This window comes from Leucoraja erinacea, chromosome 13, assembly GCF_028641065.1.
Source record: "Leucoraja erinacea ecotype New England chromosome 13, Leri_hhj_1, whole genome shotgun sequence".
NCBI classification, from domain to species: Eukaryota; Metazoa; Chordata; class Chondrichthyes; order Rajiformes; family Rajidae; genus Leucoraja; species Leucoraja erinaceus.
The window spans coordinates 7,941,107-7,962,016 of NC_073389.1; the positions used below are offsets into that span (position 1 = coordinate 7,941,107).

Here is a 20,910-nt window from a genome sequence, read left to right on the forward strand (position 1 = left end):
TAATTGTTCACGGAAGATTGTACATCTGTTCCCCCAGAGGATTTAAAGGGGCCACTGTCTTTGATAGAAAACTGATGGACAAAACTCAATGGCGTTTACAAAGCTTTGCAGGGTAATGGCTGCTTACATTGAACTGTGCCTCGATGCCACGGGATATCCTTGGGTGGGTTATGTGCGAGGTGTTGCTTTCCGATTCTAGCACTGCAGCCAGCTCCAGTGTGTGCCGTGCACGGTGGCGCAGTGGTAGAGTTGCTGCCTAATGCCCCTGTCCCACTTAGGAAACCTGAACAGAAACCTCTGGAGTCATTGGGCCCCACCCAAGGTTTTGGTTCCCAGAGGTTTTTGTCAGTCTCCCTACCTCCTTCCACTACCTGCAACCTCCGGCAACCACCTGCAACCCCCGGGAACCGCCCTGATTCGATCCCGACTACGGGTGCTGTCTGTACGGAGTTTATACATTCTCCCTGTGACCTGCATGGGTTTTCTCCGAGATCTTCGGTTTCCTCCCACACTCCAAAGACATACAGGTTTGTAGGTTACACAGAAAAGCTGGAGAAACTCAGCGGGTGCAGCAGCATCTATGGAGCGAAGGAAATAGGCAACGTTTCGGGCCGAAACCCTTCTTCAGACTGATCAGGGGTGGGGGTGGGTGGGGACAAGAAAGGGAAAAGGAGGAGTAGCCGGAAGGCTGGAGGGTGGGAGGAGACAGCAGGGGAGCTGAGGAAGGGGAGGAGACAGCAAGGACTTGGTGACCTCCCGGTGGCTCAGCACTTCAACTCCCCCTCCCACTCCGCCTCCGACCTCTCTGTCTTGGGTCTCCTCCATGGCCACAGCGAGCAGCACCGGAAATTGGAGGAACAGCACCTCATATTCCGTTTGGGGAGTCTGCACCCCGGGGGCATGAACATCGACTTCTCCCAATTCTGTTAGTCCTTGCTGTCTCCTGAGTTTCTCCAGCTTTTCTGTGTAACCTTCGATTCTCCAGCATCTGCAGTTCCCTCTTAAACACAGGTTTGTAGGTTAATTGGCTTGGTGTAAATGTAAATTGTCCCTAGTGTGTGTAGGGTAGTGTTAATGTGTTGGTCAGTGCAGACTCGGTGGACCGAAGAGCCTGTTTCCGCACTGTATCTCTAAACTAAACTAAAATAAGTTAACGAAACTAAAATAAAATCTTCCTAGTCAGTACTCAAAAATCCTGGGGAAATTCCATGCAGATTCCCGGACCCGCCATGTTGCAGGCAAAGCCACATTCCCATCAAAATGTAATTAAAGATTTGTCCTATAACTTCATCTAAATGGCCTAACTCTTATGCAGAATTTGTTTTCTTCTGGGGCCTGCTGTACAGTTTATTTTGCTTTCAAGATATTTTCTTCTCACTTTGTAATTTACCTTTCCCATCCTCAAATAATATCCGCGCTGCGTAAACCCATTGGGGCAGCCAAGGCATTGTTGGTCTGGTCTGTTTGCCCTGACACCAGTTGCTACATGGAGATACACAATCTGCTCTTGGGCAATGGCTGAACAGCCTTTGAGATCTCCAGCCATAAACCGGTCACGGTGGGCGGTCACGGTGGCGCAGGGGTAGAGTTGCTGCCTTACAGTGAATTCGCTTCTGGGAGGAGCCATCTTTGAGGAACGGCTGCTAACCAGCAGCCGTCCGTTAAGCTCACTTTTTTTAACGTTTTTTAGTTAGTCCTGTCTCGTCCGTTTGGAGAAATGGACATTTTAATGTGGGGGGTAGGGGACAATTTTATTTCTAGGTCCCTCCCTACCTGGTCGGTGAGGCAGCTTTTTCTCCAGGCTGCCCGTCGACCCGTCCTCGCGGCCTACCAGCGGGCTTGGAGAGCAGTTTCCTGGCGGGAACCGCCCAGCACCTCAGCCTCGGTGGCGGCACAGCGCTGGAGCACTATCGTGGAGCGGAGCGGGCGATGCCCTGCCTGGGTCGCCGCGCTGGAGCGACGTGCTGGAGCTCCGGTGAGCTGGACCGCCGAGAGCAACACCTCCGGGCTGCGGGTCTGCGGAGCGGGCGGCGCCGATTTCAACATCGGGAGCCTGGGAGCTCCAAACCGGTGCGGCCTTGTCGGCTTCGGAAGCCGCGGTCTCCAGTTAGATAGCGGCCGTTCCAGGTGGCCCAGCCGCTGAGAGGACTCTCCCGACGCCGGGGCAAGACCACCCGGCTAGAACAGCCAGGAACATCGGGCCTCCGTAGAGGCAACTGTGGTGGCAGGCCTGACTTTGGGTGAACTTGGGGTTGGGGGCTGGACATTGTGCCTTCCCTCACAGTGGTAACCATTGTGGGGGGATGATTTTCTGTCTCTACGTAATCCTGTTAGTCTTTGTCCACGATGGCTGCCGTGAAGGGAGAGTGGACGCTGGCGTGCTTTAGCTGCCGCTGCTCTCTCTTCACATTGTGTTTTTGATTTTCTGTTTTTGGACTGAATTCTGTTTTTAGTTTGTGTCTCTGTGATGTCTTTATTATTTATTTTACTCTGATTATATGTTTATATTCCTGTTAATCTATGCAAGGTGGCCTTGAGATGTCTGAAAGGCGCCCAACAAATAAAAATTTATTAATATTATTATTATTACAGCGAATGCATCGCCGGAGACCCGGGTTCGATCCCGACTACAGGTGCTGTCTGTATGGAGTTTGTACGTTCTCCCCGTGACCTGCGTGGGTTTTCTCCGAGATCTTCGGTTTCCTCCCACACCAGCGATCCCCGTACAGTAACACTACCCTACACGCACTAGGGATAACTTAACATTTATATCAAGCCAATTAACCTACAAACCTGTACGTCTTTAGAAAATGTCTACGTTTTTTGCTCATCCCAGGAAACTAGGAATCATTGACGAAGGGTCCCAATCCAAAATGTCACCTACACTGACCATGCCCGACTTGTTAAGTTACTCCAGCGCTTTGTGTTCTGCTCAAGCTTCCAGCATCCGCACTTCATTACGTTGCCGATTATATCCTGTTTGCCACTGGTCCACCGGGCCAATATACCTACGGGCGGCATGGTGGCGCAGCGGTAGAGTTGCTGCCTTACAGCGCTTGCAACACCAGAGACCCAGGTTCGATCCCGACTACGAGCGCTGTCTGTACGGAGTTTTACGTTCTCCCCATGACCTGCGTGGGTTTTCTCCAAGTCCTTCGGTTTCCTCACACACTCCAAAGACGTGCAGGTTTGTACGTTAATTGGCTTGGTACAAGTGTAAATGGTCCCTTGTGTGTATTAATATGCAAGGATTGTTGGTCGATGCGGACTCGGTGGGCCGAAGGGCCTGTTTCCGTGATGAACTAAACTAAAACCAAGAAAGCTGTTGAAGTGAAGATTAGTGTGAAGTATCTATGTGATAAAGCAACTGTTTTTAGAGACGGAGGGAATGGTCTATCATTCCATTCTATTGGGAAAGATGTTGGTTTTCATTGCATATATTACAATAATGGTAAAGTATGGTTAAGTGTGCATGCAAAATAGAATGGATAAATAAGGGGTTGATCTATTTAGGTTTACATTTATTATTGTCACTTGTCCCCAGGTACGGGAAACGTTTTGGTCTGCATGCTATGCAAACAGATTGGATATACCAGACAATCAGTTCAAACTCCACAACAATGGATAGAGCAAAGGGGAAGATACAGAGTGCAGAATATAGTTCTCGGCATTGTAGTGCATCCTAGGAATGTGGAAGAAATATTGGTTCGGATTAGATTTAAATGTGTGTTGTTTATAGACGTGTATGTTGCTGGCAAGTTCAACAGCATATGGTGTCCTTCCCAAGAATTGAGCATGTTGTTCGTTGTGAGGGAGGTTGTTATGGAGGGCATTTAATAGTGACCCACATTGGTGGGCCTGGAGTCTATTACAAGCCAGGTCATAACTTCGGAAGTTCATGTGATAGGAGCAGAATTAGGTCATTCGGATCATCAAGTTTACTCCGCCACTCAATCATGGCTGATCTATCTCTCCATCCTAATCCCATTCTCCTGCCTTCTCCCCTTAACCCCTGACACCCGTGCTAATCAAGAATATATCTATCTCTGCCTTTAAAATATCCATTGACTTGGCCTCCACAGCCTTCTGTGGCACCGGGTGGCGCCGTCAGCGATGGCAGCCTCGCCAACGGTCTGTCTGTCTATTCGTATTTTTTGCTATTTTTAGTGTGTTTTAAAAAGTTTGTATTAATGTTCTCTGGGTTGTTTTATGTGGGGGGTGGGGGAAGGGGAAACTTTTTTTCAATCTCTTATCTTGCCGGAGATGCGTTTTTTTTCCGGATCGTATCTGGAGATCCGTACATCATGGAGCTGGAGGCCTTGCTCGAGACTGACTTTGAGCCCTACCGCGGGGCCGTGGACTTACCATCAGAGCCTGCGATCCCTTGAGTCTGGGATCGACGCTCCAACCACGGCCTGCGGATTTCAATATCGAGGAGCTCGCAGTCTCGGGTAGAGGCTGATGTCGGGAAGTTTCAAAGTCGCAGAAGTTTCGACTGGCTCCGACCCGCGGTTCCGATTGCCCGGCGCAGGGATCTGAGATCTCCCCGATGCGGGAGCTTGATCGCCCTGACGTGGGGGGCCCAACCGCCCGCTACGGGAGCCAAGATCGTCCCGTCAACGGAAGGTTCGAGGCTCCCGACCATGGGAGAACAAAGAATGGAAGAGGTTGAACTTTTTTTTCGCCCCCCATCACAGTGAGGAATGTGGAGGAGTCACTGTGGTGGATGTTCATGTTAAAATGTATTTTGTGTGCTTTGTTGCTTTTTATTGATATGACAGTATGGCAAATCAAATTCCCCGTATGCTGCAAAACATACTTGGCTATTAAAGTATGATAATGAATATGATTATGATTATGATGGATTCCACAGATTCACCACCCACTGACAATACTCTGCTCTTCCTTGAATAACAGTGTGGAATCAGACAGACCCTCTATTTCAGGTCAGCACATTTAAGTGCTGTACAAAAATGCCAATCTAGACGTTGCAGAAAATGTTATTTTCCCTTTCAGCCATCAACTAGAATTTAATTAGGTATGGTCATAGAGTCGTACAGCAAGGAAATGGGCCCTTCAGCCCAACCTACACAGACCGACTAAAACACCCCACCTAAACCAGTCCCTCCTTTGCTCATTCTGGCCATATCCCTCCAAACATCATGTGGGGAAAAAGTGGCATTCACCCTGTCTATTACCCTCGTGATCTTATACAGTTCTATAAGATCACCCCTCATCCACCTGCGCTCCAAGGAATAGAGTCCGAGCCTTCCCAACCTGTCCCAAAAGCTCAGGCCCTCAGGTCCTGGCAACATCTTCGTAATCTTCTCTGCATTCGTTTCAGCATGGCAACTTCTTCCTAGGGCAGGGCGACCAAATCTGTACACAATACTGCAGTTGCGGCCTCACCAATGTCTTGTACAACCGTAACATAACGTCCCAACATCTATACTCAATACCCTGATGAAGGCCATCTTGCCCACTGAAGAAGGGTCTTGACCCGAAACGTCACCCATTCCTTCTCTGCAGAGATGCTGCCTGTCCCGCTGAGTTACTCCAGTATTTTGTTTCTGCCATCTTGACTACCCTATATACCTGTGATATTACATTCTAGGAACGACTTATCTGCACTCCTAGATCCCTCTGCTCCACAACAGTCCCAGGCCCCAGTCATTCACTGGAAGGTCCAACCCTGATTTGACTTCTCAGAAAGAAGCATCCGACTGCATTAAACACCATTAACAAGAGTTCAGGTTCAAGAGAGTTTATTGTCTTGTGTCCCAGATAGGACAATGAAACATTTCCTTGGCACACTTGCCCACAGATGTTAGGCTTACTAGTCTGTAGTTCTCGGGAGATTTGTATGCCTCGGGATATCCAGCACCTCCTTGACTGAAATACGGACTGTTCTCAAGACATCTCCATTAACTGTCCCAACTTCCCCAGTCTTCATGTCTTTCTCCACTGTAAAAACAGAGGAGACTTTGTTAAATGAACTATCATTTGCATTAGTCAATGACAGGAGGTATCCAGGTTACAAAAGGGTTCCGTTCCTGAGAACTGTTCGTAACCCGAACTGTTTGTAGGTTTGAAATGAGCACCAACAGCTATGACAGGAGAGTGAATGGCAAGAGGAAGAGAGGCTTTCTCGGTGAGCGAGTGAGTGAGTGAGTCTGCTCAGCGTTCCCTGCTGAGCTCGGCTCCACTCACTCCCCTTTGTCAGGGCTTGGGAAAGTAGAGGAGGCACAGGGAAATGTCTCATTCCCAACAGCGGTAGAGTTGCTGCCTTACAGCACTCACAGCGCCAGAGACCCGTGTTCCATCCTGGCTGCGGGCGCAGTTTGTACACGCTCCCCGTGACCGGCGAGGGTGTTCTCCGAGAACTTCAGTTTCCTCCCACAGTCCAAAGACGTACAGGTTTGTAGATTAATTGTGTAGGAAAGAACTGCAGATGCTGGTTTAAATTGAAGGTAGACAAAAAAAAAGTTGGAGTAACTCAGTGGGACAGGCAGCATCTCTGGAGAGAAGGAACAGGCGACGTCCCATTCCTTCTCTCCAGAGATGCTGCCTGTCCTGCTGAGTTACTCCAGCTTTTTGTGCCTACTGAAAATATTTGACTTGCTTTTCACTGTTTTAGGAGTTTTAGACATAAACATACTGGTGTATGTGCAGATAAATACACATTTACAAAGACGACCTAACAGTGGAAAGTACTTATCCTGTCCATGGGTGGTGGTGATTTCCTTTACTTTCATCAGACCGGGATGCCAGATTTAACAGACCTGTTTTCAACTATAGTTAGTAAATATATTTTATGGTGATGCAGGCAGGAGGAGAATCTGTCATTTTATTACCATTGGTTGTTCAAATAGCCTGCAGGCATAACCTAAAATGGAACAGATGAAACTGTTGTGTTGGAACAAGTCAAGGTTAAATAATTCGAGCAGAGTGGGGAGACTGGGCATTTTTAACTCTTTCATTCCCTTCACAGAAATCAGGGACCGTTTCAGCTTCTGTAATCCTCCGCTTGCTTGCGATGGAGCAAAGTACTGATGCTGGGAGTAGATTATAAATGTTCATAAGGTCATAAGTGATAGGAGCAGAATTAGGCCATTCGGCCCATCGAGTCTACTCCGCCATTGGTTCATGGCTGATCTATCTCTCCCTCCAAACCCCATTCTCCTGCCTTCTCCCAATAACCCCCGACACCCATACTAATCAAGACTCTATCTCTGCCTTAAAAATATCCACAGTTTTGGCCATTTTGAATGTCGGGACATGTTTGCTGATTTTGGCACTGCAATGGGAGCTGTTTGGAGATTTCGGAGTTACCCTATCTTTGGTTTAGTTTAGTTTAGCTTAGAGATCCAGCACGGAAACAGGCCCTTCGGCCCACCGAGTCCGCGCTGACCAGCGATCCCCGCAAATTACCGCTAGCCTACACCAATTAGGGACAATTTACATTGATGCCAATTAACCGTGCCACCCTATGTGACAGTAATTTTGAATCAGATAATTTATTTAACAATGTCAGATTTTTGTATGTGTAGGAAGGAACTGCAGATGCTGGTTCCATCGAAAATACGCGATCTCCCAGTTGATTAAAAATGTTAGCTTCCCCTCCAATTCCTCCCATTGACCTTTCTGTCCTGGGCCTCCTCCACTGTCAAGGTGAGGCCCAGCGCAAATTGGAGGAACAGCACCTCATATGTCGCCTGGGCAGCTTACAGCCCAGCAGTATGTATTTGATTTCTCTAACTTCAATTAACCCTTGCTTTTCTTCTCTCTCCATCCCTCCCCCATCCTAGTTTCACTGTCTTCCTGATTAATTTTTCTGTTTGTTTGCCTCGTTGTCACCTTCCCCTAATCAAAACATTAACCATTCTACATTTCCTTATCAGCATCTGCTTTGATCTGTCGTTTTTACACCTTACCCTTCCATATCTCTGGTCTTCCTCTCCCCTGGCTCTCAGTCTGACGAAGGGTCTCGACCCGAAACGTCACTCACTCCTTCTCTCCAGAGATGCTTCTTGTCCCGCTGAGTTACTCCAGCATTGTGTGTCTGTCTCAGCATTACATCCCAGTTGTATACTGTGTGATATACGTGGTGAACTAGTGTCCTTGTATCTAACAGCAGAGTGCTGGGGCAGAGTGAATAGATTAACTGAATGAAGTGGTGATGTGGAATCGCTTACAAGTGACCACAACCACACGCACTAACATACTCTAGTGTGAACAGGTGATCGATGGTCGGTGTAGTGTCTCCATGCTGTAAGATGGCACAGCGGTAGAGTGGCTGCCTTCCAGCGCAGAAACTCGCGTTCGATCCTGACTACGGGTGCTGTCTGTACGGAGTTTGTACGTTCTCCCGTAACTAGCATTGGATTTCTCCAAGATCTTCAGTTTCCTCTCACACTCCAAAGACGTACAGATTTGTTGGTTAATTGGCTTGATATAATTGTAAATCGACCCTAGTGTGTGTGCGATAGTGTGAGTGTGCGGTGATCACTGGTCGGCATGGAAGGGTCTATTTCTACGCTGTATCTCTAAACTAAAGTAAACTAAACATTCAGCTACAATTTGTTATCCTGTCTGGGGAGAAGACTTCAACTGCAGTTGATCAATGCGACTGCAGTAGTTACAAACACTACCGTTTGCAATAGTGAATCTCACCACAACACCCTCCATCACAATGCTGCTCACTATACCATGGCAGTAACTCCATTAAACCACACAGACAGTAGCCTGGAGTTCACTGGACGTTGTCAGTGGTATCCCAGAGGACAACAATAGAATACAATAGAATAGAATACGTTTATTGTCGTTGCACAAACAACTATGCAACAAAATTCCATTGCAACTCCTTCGGTGTACACATAAAAGACACAGTATAAAAATGTTTTAAAAGAACAAAACACAACAGCCATTGACTCACATATACACAAGATCAGCAAGAAAATAATAAATAGGTATTAAATTTTTTTTTTTTTTTTTTGATGTGTAGAAAATCAAGATGTAGGGAATAAAGAAGGGTCTCGACCTGAAACGTCACCCATTTCTCTTCTCCAGAGATGCTGCATGCCCCTATATATTTCAATAAGATCCCCTCTCATCCATGACTATTTTTTCTGGAATTTGTTGTGGATGTAACTAGGAAAATGGACAAATGAGAGCGAGTGGATGTAGTGTACCTGGACTTTCAGAAAGCCTTTGATAAGGTTCCACATAAGAGATTAGTGGGCAAAATTAGGGCACATGGTATTGGGGGTAGAGTGCTGACATGGATAGAGAAGTGGTTGGCAGACTGGAAACAAAGTGTAGGGATTAACGGGTTCCTTTTAGAATGGCAGGCAGTGACTAGTGGGATACCGTAAGGCTTGGTGCTGGGACCACACCTATTTACAATATACATTAATGATTTAGATGAAGGGACTTAAAGTAATATTAGCAAATTTGCAGATGATGCAAAGGTGGGTGGCAGTGTGAACTGTGAGGAGGATGCTCTGAGGATGCAGGGTTACTTAGACAGGTTGGGTGAGTGGGCAGATGCGTGGCAGATGCAGTTTAATGTGGATAAATGTGAGGTTATCCACTTTGATGGCAAGAACCAGAAGGCAGATTATTATTTGAATGGTGTCGTTAGGAAAAGGGGAAGTACAACGGGATTTGGGGGTCCTTGTGCATCAGTCACTGAAAGTAAGCATGCAGGTACAGCAGGCAGAGAAGAAAGCTAATGGCATGCTGGCCTTCATAACAAGAGGAGTTAAGTATAGGACCAAAGATGTCCTTCTGCAATTGTACAGGGCACTGGTGAGACCACACCTGGATTATTGTGTGCAGTTTTGGTCTCCAAATTTGAGGAAGGACATTCTCATTATTGAAGGAGTGCAGCGTAGGTTTACAAGGTTAATTCCCGGGATGGCGGGACTGTCATATGCTGAGAGAATGGGGCGACTGGGCTTGTATACAATGGAATTTAGATGGATGAGAGCGGATCTTATGGAAACATAAAGGATTATTAAGGGATTGGACATGCTAGAGGCAGGAAACATTTACCGATGTTATGGAAACAAAGTGGAAGAGTACAGAGGAGATTACTAGGGTTGCCTGGACACAACTAAGTTACAGAGATAGGTTGAATAAGTTAGGTTTATTCTCTGGAGCGCAGAAGGTTAAGGGGGGGACTTGATAGAGGTCTTTAAAACTAGGGGATAGACACAGTTTTTTCCTTTGAGAATAGGGAAGATTCAAACAAGAGGACATGACTTCAGAATTAAGGGACAGAAGTTTAGGGGTAATATGAGGGGGAACTTCTTTACTCAGAGAGTGGTGGCGGTGTGGAATGAGCTTCCAGTGGAAGTGGTGGAGGCAGGTTCATTGGTATCACTTAAAATAAATTGGATAGGCATATGGATGAGAAGGGAATGGAGGGTTATGGTATGATTGCAGGCAGGTGGGACTAAGGGGAAAAAAAATTTGTTCGGCACGGACTTGTAGGGCCGAGATGGCCTGTTTCCGTGCTGTAATTGTTATTGTTATATGGTTAACTAGGGGCCACAGTTTAAGAATAACGGGTAGGCCATTTAGAAGGGAGATGAGGAAAAACTTTTTCACCCAGAGAGTTGTGAATCTGTGGAATTCTCAGCCTCAGAAGGCTGTGGAGGCCGATTCTCTGGATGCTTTCAAGAGAGAGTTAGAAAGAGCTCTGAAAGATAGCAGAGTCAAGGGATATGGGGAGAAGGCAGGAATGGGGTACAGATTGTGGATGATCAGGAATGTTCACAGTGAATGGCGGTGCTGGCTCGAAGGGCTGAATGGCCTACTCCTGCACCTATTGTATATTGTCTATTGGGTCAGGCAGCATGTATGGTGATGGAAGTAGAGTGAACATTTCTGGTTAAAGGCTCTATGTTAGCACTCATAAGAGGAAAAGCTCACGTTATTCTGGGGGGTTCCTCGATGGGCATTGAAACTTACCAAATAGTGAAAGGCTTGGATAGAGTGGATGTGGAGGAGATGTTTACACTGGTGGAATGGATGATCCATCAGTGCATGGAGGATGATTTCAAACAAGTCCCATACTTGGTACAACGATCATGTTGGCCTGTTCATGGATTATCCTTGGGCTCTCTACAACTTGCCTCAATTCTGCACCACCTTCTGACGAAGCGACTCTCGAAGGTTCACAACCCACTCAATAAAGGATCAGTATTATGAAATAAGGTTGCTTTGCACCTGATTTGAAAATGTATGGAATATCAAAAGCAAACCTAATCATAACAAAATATATATTTTTTGATAGTAACTAATATCTATATAGGTCTTGCTCATTGTGCTTGGAGAGCAGAGATTATGCTTTCAGTTGATACAATTGTTTGCTCTCTAACAATTTCTATCAGGATATGTGGATTTTCATTTGTTGAAGTGATGTTTAGTGTTGTAATATTTTGATAAATCTTTACATAGATACATAGACAATGGGTGCAGGAGGAGGCATTCGAGTGAGCACCGCCATTCAATGTGAACATGGCTGACCATCCAGAATCAGTACCCCATTCTTGCCTTCTCCCCATATCCCTTAATTCTGCTAGCCCTAAGAGTTTTATCTCACTCTCACCCTCCATCCAGTGAATTGGCCTCCACTGCTGTCTGAGGCAGAGAATTCACAACTCTCTGGGTGAAAAAGGTTTTCCTCATCTCAATTTTAAATGGCCTACCCCTTATTCTTAAACTGTGTCCCCTGGTTCTGGACTCCCCCAACATCGGGAACATGTTTTTTGCAACTAACTTGTCCAATCCCTTAATAATCTCATATGTTTCTATAAGATATCCTCTCATCCTTCAAAATTCCAGTGAATACAAGCCCAGTCGTTCCATTCTTTCATCATATGACAGTCCTACCATCCCTGGAATTAACCTCATGAACCTACGCTGCACAGGAATGTCCATCCTCAAATTATGAGACCAAAACTGCACACAATACTCCAGGTGTTGTCTCACCAGGGCCATGTACAGCTGCTGAAGGACCTCCTTGCTCCTATATTCAAATCCTGCCGTTATGAAGGCCAACATGCCATTAGCTTTTTTCACTGCCTGCTGTACCTGCATGCTTACTGTTTTATTTCAGGGATGATGTAGCTGGAGTAGGGAGTTTCCATTGTCCAGCCTCAGGTAAAATAGCTGGACAATGTCAAGCTGTTATATGAGCACCGAGCATGGAGAGTGTCATGAAACTGTTACCAAGGCAGTTCCACAACCCATAGTTTATGTTCTGTACATTATTATTATCTTCATAGAAGAGTTTAAAGAATATCAAGGAATATAGAACCCTGAAGGGAATATATATAGGTGTACTGACCAGCCATCAATCAGTTTAATAGTGGATCAGGTTTGAAGAGCTGAACGGCCTCTCTCCTCAACACCCTCATCCCCACTTTCGTCTTCCTTTTCTAGGTCTGCACAAAACTTGAGGTTCTTTAGTTTACAACAGAAGTCTTTAATGTTTCACTCAATGCTGGCAGCAAGACTAGTCACAATGGCCACACACTGTCTGTCGACAGGATCAACTATATACAAAACATCTCCCTTTGTCCTGTGCAGCGCCACCTGCTGCACGGGAGGAGCAACGGGTCCTCCAACCCGACACAGTCCACCAAACATCACACCCCACCATATCTTAACCCTTGTTGGCCATTCCTCACAAGACCAGAGCAGCTTCATGTTGGTGTGATTTATGTACCCGCTGGTGAAGAAACTTGCCACTTACCACCTTGCTCTCTTCCTTTCCGCAGGTTGCTTTGAGTGCTGCATTAAATGCCTCGGCGGAGTCCCGTACGCATCGCTGGTAGCGACGATTTTGTGCTTCTCCGGAGTGGCGTTGTTCTGCGGCTGTGGTCATGTGGCCCTCACGAAGGTGGAGAGGATTGTGCACATGTACTTCTCCAACAACCCCAGCGACCATGTCATGCTGATTGACGTGTAAGTCATGCAACCTTCCCATCACACCACGTCAACTAAAAGCTTTCCACAGCACCTCAATACATGTGATAATAGACTGAACTGAACAGAACACTTTCTTTATTCCGACTTTACTTTTCATGGAGTGACTGGGGATGGCTTGGTGTGATAGATTCCGCTGAGCTCCAGGGTGGGTTTGAACATTGCCTGACAACACAAAGGGTGGCATGGTGGCGCAGCGGTAGGGTTGCTGCCTTACAGCGCTCGAGACCCGGGTTCAATCCTGACTATGGGTGCTGTCTGTGTGGAGCTTGCACGTTCTCCCCATGGCCGCGTGGGTTTTCTCCGAGATCTTCGGTTTCTTCCCAAACTCAAAAGAAGTTCAAGTTTGTAGGTTAATTGGGTGGTAGAAACGTAAAATAATTGTCACTAGTGTGAGTAGGATAGTGGAAGATAATGTGCGGGGATTACAGGTCGGCGCGGACAGGGTGGGCTGAAGGACCTGTTTCCACGTTGTATCTCGAAACCAAAACTAAACTAGACAGCCCCAGTCAATGTCTTTTCTCCATTCATCAGCAAGCCTCTCGTGGCAGTATATGCAGTGTGGGAGGATCTATTGGTGTATAAATAGGCTTGAGCTGGGAATATTAGGTTAAGGGGAAATAATGCCAAGTTCCATTTCTGTTAAATATCATTTTCAAATCCTTACTGATCCTTTTGCGGTCAACTGGGGTTTTCAATTAATTGATTGCTTTTTTACTTATTTGATTTTAATAACTTGCCTCTTAGAGGAATATATTGGGTAGATGCATATAATCTCTTGCCCAGACTAGGTTCAAGGTGAAGGGGGAAAGATTTAATAGGAATCTAAGGGGTAACTTTTTCACACAAACGGTGGTGGGTGTACGGAGCAAGCTGCCAGAGGAAGTAGTTGAGGCTGGGACTATCCCAACGTTTAAGAAACAGTTAGAAAAGTACATGGATAGGACAGGCTTGGAGGGATATGGACCAAATGCAGGCAGGTGGGACTAGTGTAGATGTCCGGTGTGGGCAAGTTGGGCCGAAGGGCCTGTTTCCGCACTGTTTCACTCTATGACTATGACTCTTGCAATAAGATATCTGCACCAAGATATTATCTGACAATAACTGGATCTAAAAGCGCTCTAAGGTGAGAAGGATGGGGTGGAGGGAACACAGTCACAGCTAACACCCCCCCCCCGCACGCTCTCTACCACGTTGTATTTGCAGTTCTTGCAGCTGTTGTTGAAGGCCACTGTCAGAGTGTTGGTTGTATTGCCCCAGCAGTGCATTGCCTTTGATGGCCTGGTCTATAGGTCGAGAGCCCTGGGTTTTGTGAGCACTGTAGCTGACAACCAGCTTTGCAGCAACAGGGATGTGGCTTTGACAGCACAGAGTTTGGGAGAAGCACAGGCGTCACTGAAGGGAAAGGGCTGGCAGGACATTTGCATCTTTAAAACCAGTAGGCAAATGCAGCTGAAGAAAGCAGAATGGACTGAAGCTGCCCACCCCCTTTTCCCCAAGGAGTCCTACACTACCTCGACATCCTATGGCAGATGCAGTCCAACTTTATTGGAGGACTTATTGTTTTAGTTGATGCGCACATCATCGCATTCCCCCGACCCAACGATCACCCGTACACTACGCACTGGGGGCTATGTTACAGAGGCCCATTAACCTCGAAACCTGCACAACGTTGGAATATGGGAAGAAACAGCAGCACCTGGAGAAAACCCACGCAGTTACAGGGAGAACGTGCAAACTCCGTACAGCCAGCACTTGAATTCATGATCGAACCCATGTCTCTAGTGCTTTAAGGCTGCAACTCTGCTGCAGTGCCACTGTGCCGCCCCTATACAAGGTTCGCCCAGTGAGGCTATATGGGTGGTGCTGAGAAATAAAACAAGGACAATCACATTGTTGTGGGTTTACCGTAGGTCATCAAATAGCCAATGATAAATAGAAGAACAAATATTCTAGGAGATTGCAGATTGCTACAAAACTAATAGAGTTGTCGTAGTTGGAATTTTAACTTTCCTAATATATAATGGGACTGTCATAGTGCCAAGGGCCTAGGTGGGGTGCAACTTGTCAAATGTGTTCAGGAATGTTTCTTTGAGCAATATGTAGAGGGCCATATAAGTGGGAGGGCAAAACCTGATCTACTGTGAGGAAAAGGAGCAGGGCAAGTGACTGAACTGTCAACGGGTGAGCGTTTTGGGAACAGCGACCACAGTTCTATTCATTTTAATTTGTGGACCAGCCTCATCCTTATTCTTAACTATTTGAAAGTTCTCAATTGGGTCACCAACTTTGATGGTTTTGGACGGGAACTTGCAAACGTTGATTGGAGTAGGTTGTTTGCAGGCAAAGGGGTTCTAGAAAGTGAAATGCCTGCAAAAGTGTGATGATGAAAGAACATGGTTTCCCCATAGAGTGGAGGCAAGGCATAGGGCAGGAAGCAGGAGGAGGTGTGGCTCAGGTATACTTGGGATCAACTGTATCTGTGGAGGATTGTAGAGGATGAGAAACATACTTAAGAACGGAATCAGGAGGGCAAAAAGAAACCATTCGATAGCTCTGGCAGATATAATTAATGAGAAGCCAAAGATTTTTTTTATTACATTCAAAGAAAAAGGGTATCTGCGAGAATATGGGTCCTGAGAAAGCAAATTGGTTATTTATGCATGGAGCCACAGGAGATGAGCAAGGTACTCATAGTTTAAGAAGGAACTGCAGATTCTGGTAAATCAAAGGTAGACAAAAATGCTGGAGAAACTCAGCGGGTGAGGCAGCATCTGAGCCTTCATAGAGCCTTCGGCCCAACTCGCCCACACTGGCCAACAATGTCCCATCTACCCATGTCCCACCTGCCTGCGCCTGGTCCATATCCCTCCAAACCTGTCCAATCCATGTACCTGTCCAACTGTTTGTTAAACTGTGGAATAGTCCCAGCCTCAACTACCTCCTCTGGCAGCTTGTTCCATACACCCACCACCCTTTGTGTGAAAAAGTTACCCCTCAGATTCCTATTAAATCTTTTCCCCTTCACCTTGAACCTATGTCCTCTGGTCCTCAATTCCCCCACTCTGGGTAAAATACACTGTGCATCCACCCGATCTATTCCTCTCATGATTTTGTATATCTCTATAAGATCTCCCCTCATCCTCCTGCACTCCATGGAATAGAGACCCAGCCTACTCAACCTCTCCCTATAGCTCAGACTATTACTCGATAAATATAAAATTATGAAAGGCATTGACAGGATGGACTTGTTTTCAAGCACTAGAGGGCATGGCCTTAAGGTGAGAGGGGTAAAGATTAAAGGAGATGTACGGGGCATATTTTTTACACAGTGCACAGAGTACCTGGAACATGCTGCCAAGGGTGGTGGTTAAGGCAGGTATGATAGTGACATTTAAGAGACTTGTGGATAGGCATATGGATATGCAGGGAATGAAGGGATATGGATTATGTGCAGGGCCATTAAGAATTGATCTTGGCATCATTTGCGGCACAGACGTTGTGGGCCAAAGGGCCTGTTCATGTGCTGTACTGTCCTATGTTGTGATGTATCCCTGACTTTGCCATGGGTGGGGGTTTCAAAAATGAGAGAGTATAAGCTTAAGAGACAAGAGACATTTATTTGTCACCTGTACCAATTGGTACAGTGAAATTTGTGGTCACCATACAGCCAGACGAATAACAAGGGAGGGGAGTGGTTTAAGGGAGACCTCGGGGGTGGGGGTAAGTTTTCATTCCGAGGGTAGTCAGTTTCTGGGATGATTTGCCTGAGGAATCTATAGAAGCGGAGACAATGGCGGCTTTTAAAAGACATTTGGACAAGATATAAGGACTGGAAGCAAATGGGGAAAGCCCAAAATGGCAACTTGGACGACATGGTCAAAGTAGACTGAGGCCCCTGTGTCTGTTCTGCCGGGCTCCATGACTTCTTGACATAACTGCCTAAAATCTGATATTGTTAATGGTAATAAATTATGAAATATTGCTGTATTAATGATACGGTGGTATTGTCTTTTAATCAATTTATCAACAGTACAGTTACAGGCAAAAAAGGTATTAGTCAAATAACACGTTGTAGGTATGTTGCAAAACCTACCTGAATCGTCGCTGAGAATCTGCCCCAGCCCGTGTGCGCGATTTTGGCGCTGTTTAGAGGGGGCGGGTTTAAAACGCGATTTTTACTAGGCTGTTCCAATCGAAGATGTTCAGCCTAGTAAATCATTAACGAAAAATCGCTGAAAGACCCCGTCGCAAAAGGGATTATTAGTTTTTTAGGCCTCGAATAATAGTTATAATAGTTTTAAAATCACTCTCTCAACCCGCGACCTCTCGCAGCCCCAGGGTTTTATAAAGCAAACAATTAAAGGTATGTATCTTATTTTTACATTAAAAGGGGCTTCTTAAGACCCCTTTATACAAAGTTTACTATAGCGAGTAGTTCATTTTGGGCTCTTTATATCCCGCAGTATTTTTCTGGGCATTTGAGGGCACAAATCCAGCGCAATGTGAACGTTCTAAACCAGCACGTTCACAGGAACCCACTAGAAAGCTGATTTAAAATGGACTTTAATTCACAGCAATTGAACACTAAATTCCTTCCATTTGGCCTATAAATTGATGTAAATGAGATTTAAAAATCATGTTTTATTGTGAATTATTTGTGAATATTATTTGGACACTTAGGCTATTTAAAAATGTTAATCATTTATTAAGAAATGGATAGATGTTTAGATCTAGTAATTGAAGTTTGAAATTAGCTACAATTGGGTAACTAACTAATTATATGCTTTAATTTCAGGTAATCCAAGTAAGATTATTTTATATTTGTTTCAGAATGGTTCAATCTATGATAACTGAAAATTTCATTCTGTTCTCTTAATTTTTAAGAAGGTTATGGGCTTTTGACTGTCCATGATCACAGCTTTTTTGTTATGTCCATAGAAAATCAATAGGGAACAAGATGCTAATTTCCGAGTATGAAAATGGCCATAACTTTTTTATTACTTGAGATATGAAAGTGAATTAGGTGTCAAATTAAACTTTTTTTTATGCTTTATCTGATGGGATAAATTGCAGACTTGATTTTTTAAATCTCAAAATTTTGTAACATTGCTACACGTTGGAGAAAATCCTTACATTAAAACTCTTTGAGTTCTTGGTTCATAGCAAACGAATCCCTTCTCATTGCAAAGGTGTGTCACAAGCAGCTGTGTAGAAGGTGATTGTAGTGATATTAGTCACGTCAAACTCCAATCCATTTCCAAATCTCAACGCCCATGGAATTGATGGAAAGCACTTATACAGGGTTAGCCATGCACCAACATTTTGTTCTGGGATTGTCAGCAAATGCTAGACCCCCTGTATTTATGGCAGATCAGATTCTGCAGTGTCCACCTTGCCACAAGGGGATAGTTTTTCATAGAGTCAGAGAGTGATACAGCGTGGTGAACGACCATTTGGCCCAACTTGCCCACACCGGCCAACATGTCCCAGCTACACCAGTCCCACCTGCCCGCGTTTGGTCAATATCCCTCCAAACCTGTTCTATCCATGTACCTGTCTCACTGTTTCTTAATAGTCCCAGCCTCAACTGCCTCTTCTGGCAGCTTGTTCCATACACCCACCACCCTTTGTGTGAAAAAGTTACTGCTCAGATTCCAATTAAATTTTTGTCCCCTTCTCCTTAAACCCATGTCCTCTGGTCCTTTTCAAATCCAGTTAAAAGGAACTTGTTTTTAAAACGATGACATGTTGCATCTTTAACATATCGTCCCGATCCAAATCATGTCCTTCAGCTTCTGACGGAGGATGCTTATAGTTTTGTTGTATTATGCTTTGTGAAATGGGCATCTTCAGGCTATTTCTCACAAGGTGCACATTAGTTCAGTTTAGTTTAGTTTATTATCACGTGTAACGAGGTACAGTGAAAGGTTTTTGTCGCGAGCTATTCAGTCAGCAGAAAGACTTTCATTTGCACCTGAATAAATGCTTTGAGCCTGCTGCTAGTTCAAAGGAGCAATGGGGATGCATGAAGCAAGACAATACGTGTTCCCTCTCTCGGTTATAATGAGTTCCTGTTGATGAGTTAAACTGCATTATAAAATCTGTGTAGATTGAGTCCAGAAGCAGGAGAAATTTGGCTTGAAAATCCCCCAGTGGAATGCTACTGTGGAAATGTTTAACATATTGTTTCAAAAGCTTCCTCTCGGCTATTTTTTGCAGGAAGTTACCCTATTTCACAAAAATGAACACTCATTAGACCATTGCACTGCCCATTGGTGTTTCCGTGTTCCACAACTTTGTAATCTTTCCACTGTGTGGAATGTCTAATATTTATGATTCCGGTTTCTGGGATCTGGCCATGAACCAGTTTCCAAAACGTTCCATCCGGCACAATAGCCAATGTTTTTTTTCTGTTTCATTTTTGTTTCCTCATCAGTTGCAGCATTGACAATAACCCTCCCTCCCTTCAGTCCTCGTATTTAGTTTTCCCCCACTGTTCACCAGCAGTTTTGGGAGACCGCTCGTACAATCTGTAAAATGTGCTTTTTTCCCTCTCCTCAGCATCCAAATAATGCAGTATGTCATCTACGGAGTTGCTTCCTTCTTCTTCCTGTATGGAATCATCCTCCTGGCGGAAGGGTTTTATACCTCCAGCGCTGTTAAGGAAATCCATGGCGAGTTCAAGACAACCGCGTGTGGACGTTGCATCAGTGGAATGGTATGAAGCTCGGACTGTGTGTCGCTCATGATGCTGTGGTAGGCCTTTAACAGCTGGCCCAGCTGGGGGAGAGACAGACAGAGGCTTGGACAATACACACTGGGTTCGCACCGTGAGAGGAAGTGGCCACAATGTGCTGTGAGCGCCAAGTAAACAAAACAGTGAGGCGCTGGTGAAGAAGTGGGGCTGGGCACTCAGGCAGTGGTTTTCACAACTGAGGCGGTATAATATTGCACCACAAACCCGCTCACCGAATCACCAGGTTGTCTTGTCCTGGCACTTGACCTTTGTGGGGAAGTGGAGGGTGGTAGAGGGTTCACTCACAAGCCTGTTGAAAATGTGGTGCTTTTAGTGGAGTCGGCATTCAGTTTAGTTTAGAGATAACGTACAAACTCCGTACAGACAAGCTCCTGTAGTCGGGATTAAACCCAGGCCACCGGCACTATAAGCGCTGTGAGGCAGCAACTCTACCGCTGCGCCATCGTAACCGCCCGGTGGAAAGCAGTACCAGTGCCCGTGGAGAAGTAGCAATGCTGACTGCAGTCATTATACACATACCAGCAAGAACAGGCCACTCTGCCCCTTGAGCCTGTCCTGACATTCAATAAGATCATGACTGATGAGCAACAGTATTTAACGACACTGAGAGTACTTGGCAAGAGCATAAATAATTGGCTTTGGGCTCTGATGCATCAATCATTCTCTCCTCATTAGATCTTATGGTGAAATTCCTAGCTGTAAATTTATGATCAAACACTAATCCTTTGTTTCTCTCTGGACTCGTGCACAAGTAGGTAGAATATGTGTGCGTTGGAAGTCAAAAGTGGCAAACATTTTGAAAGAAAAATATCATTTATATGCAAATAATTTCCGAAATAATTTTCTGAAATATTGTTCACTGAAGTTGATATCCTCAAATTCTGGCGATTGCCATAATTAATTTTGATATATCTAAGTAATCAGAAGATTATATATTTAAAAAAAGCACATGGATACACTCAGAGCAAGTTACCCGATGCCCTCTTTTAAATTATCTGCCTTAGAAGAGATCTGTTTGTCACCAGGAATAAATAAATAAATGCCCCCATTCTCACTGCACAGGATCCAAGTTTCTATTTTCAGTGGCTGTATTATTAAGCATTAAACCACCAGCTCCTAATCCAGATTATTAAGATATTTCATTACAGTTA

General features: G+C 45.3%; 1 protein-coding gene across 3 annotated transcripts in view; it reads left to right on the plus strand.

Moving 5' to 3' along the window:
* Positions 1-20,910, plus strand: part of LOC129702594 (proteolipid protein DM gamma) — a 181,981-nt gene that overhangs the window by 135,967 nt on the left and 25,104 nt on the right. For all 3 annotated transcript variants that reach the window (XM_055644388.1, XM_055644387.1, XM_055644389.1), the window contains exons 2-3: positions 12,792-12,978; positions 19,564-19,720. In XM_055644388.1, the coding sequence (XP_055500363.1) occupies positions 12,792-12,978; positions 19,564-19,720 (344 nt within the window). The remainder of the gene's footprint in view (positions 1-12,791; positions 12,979-19,563; positions 19,721-20,910) is intronic.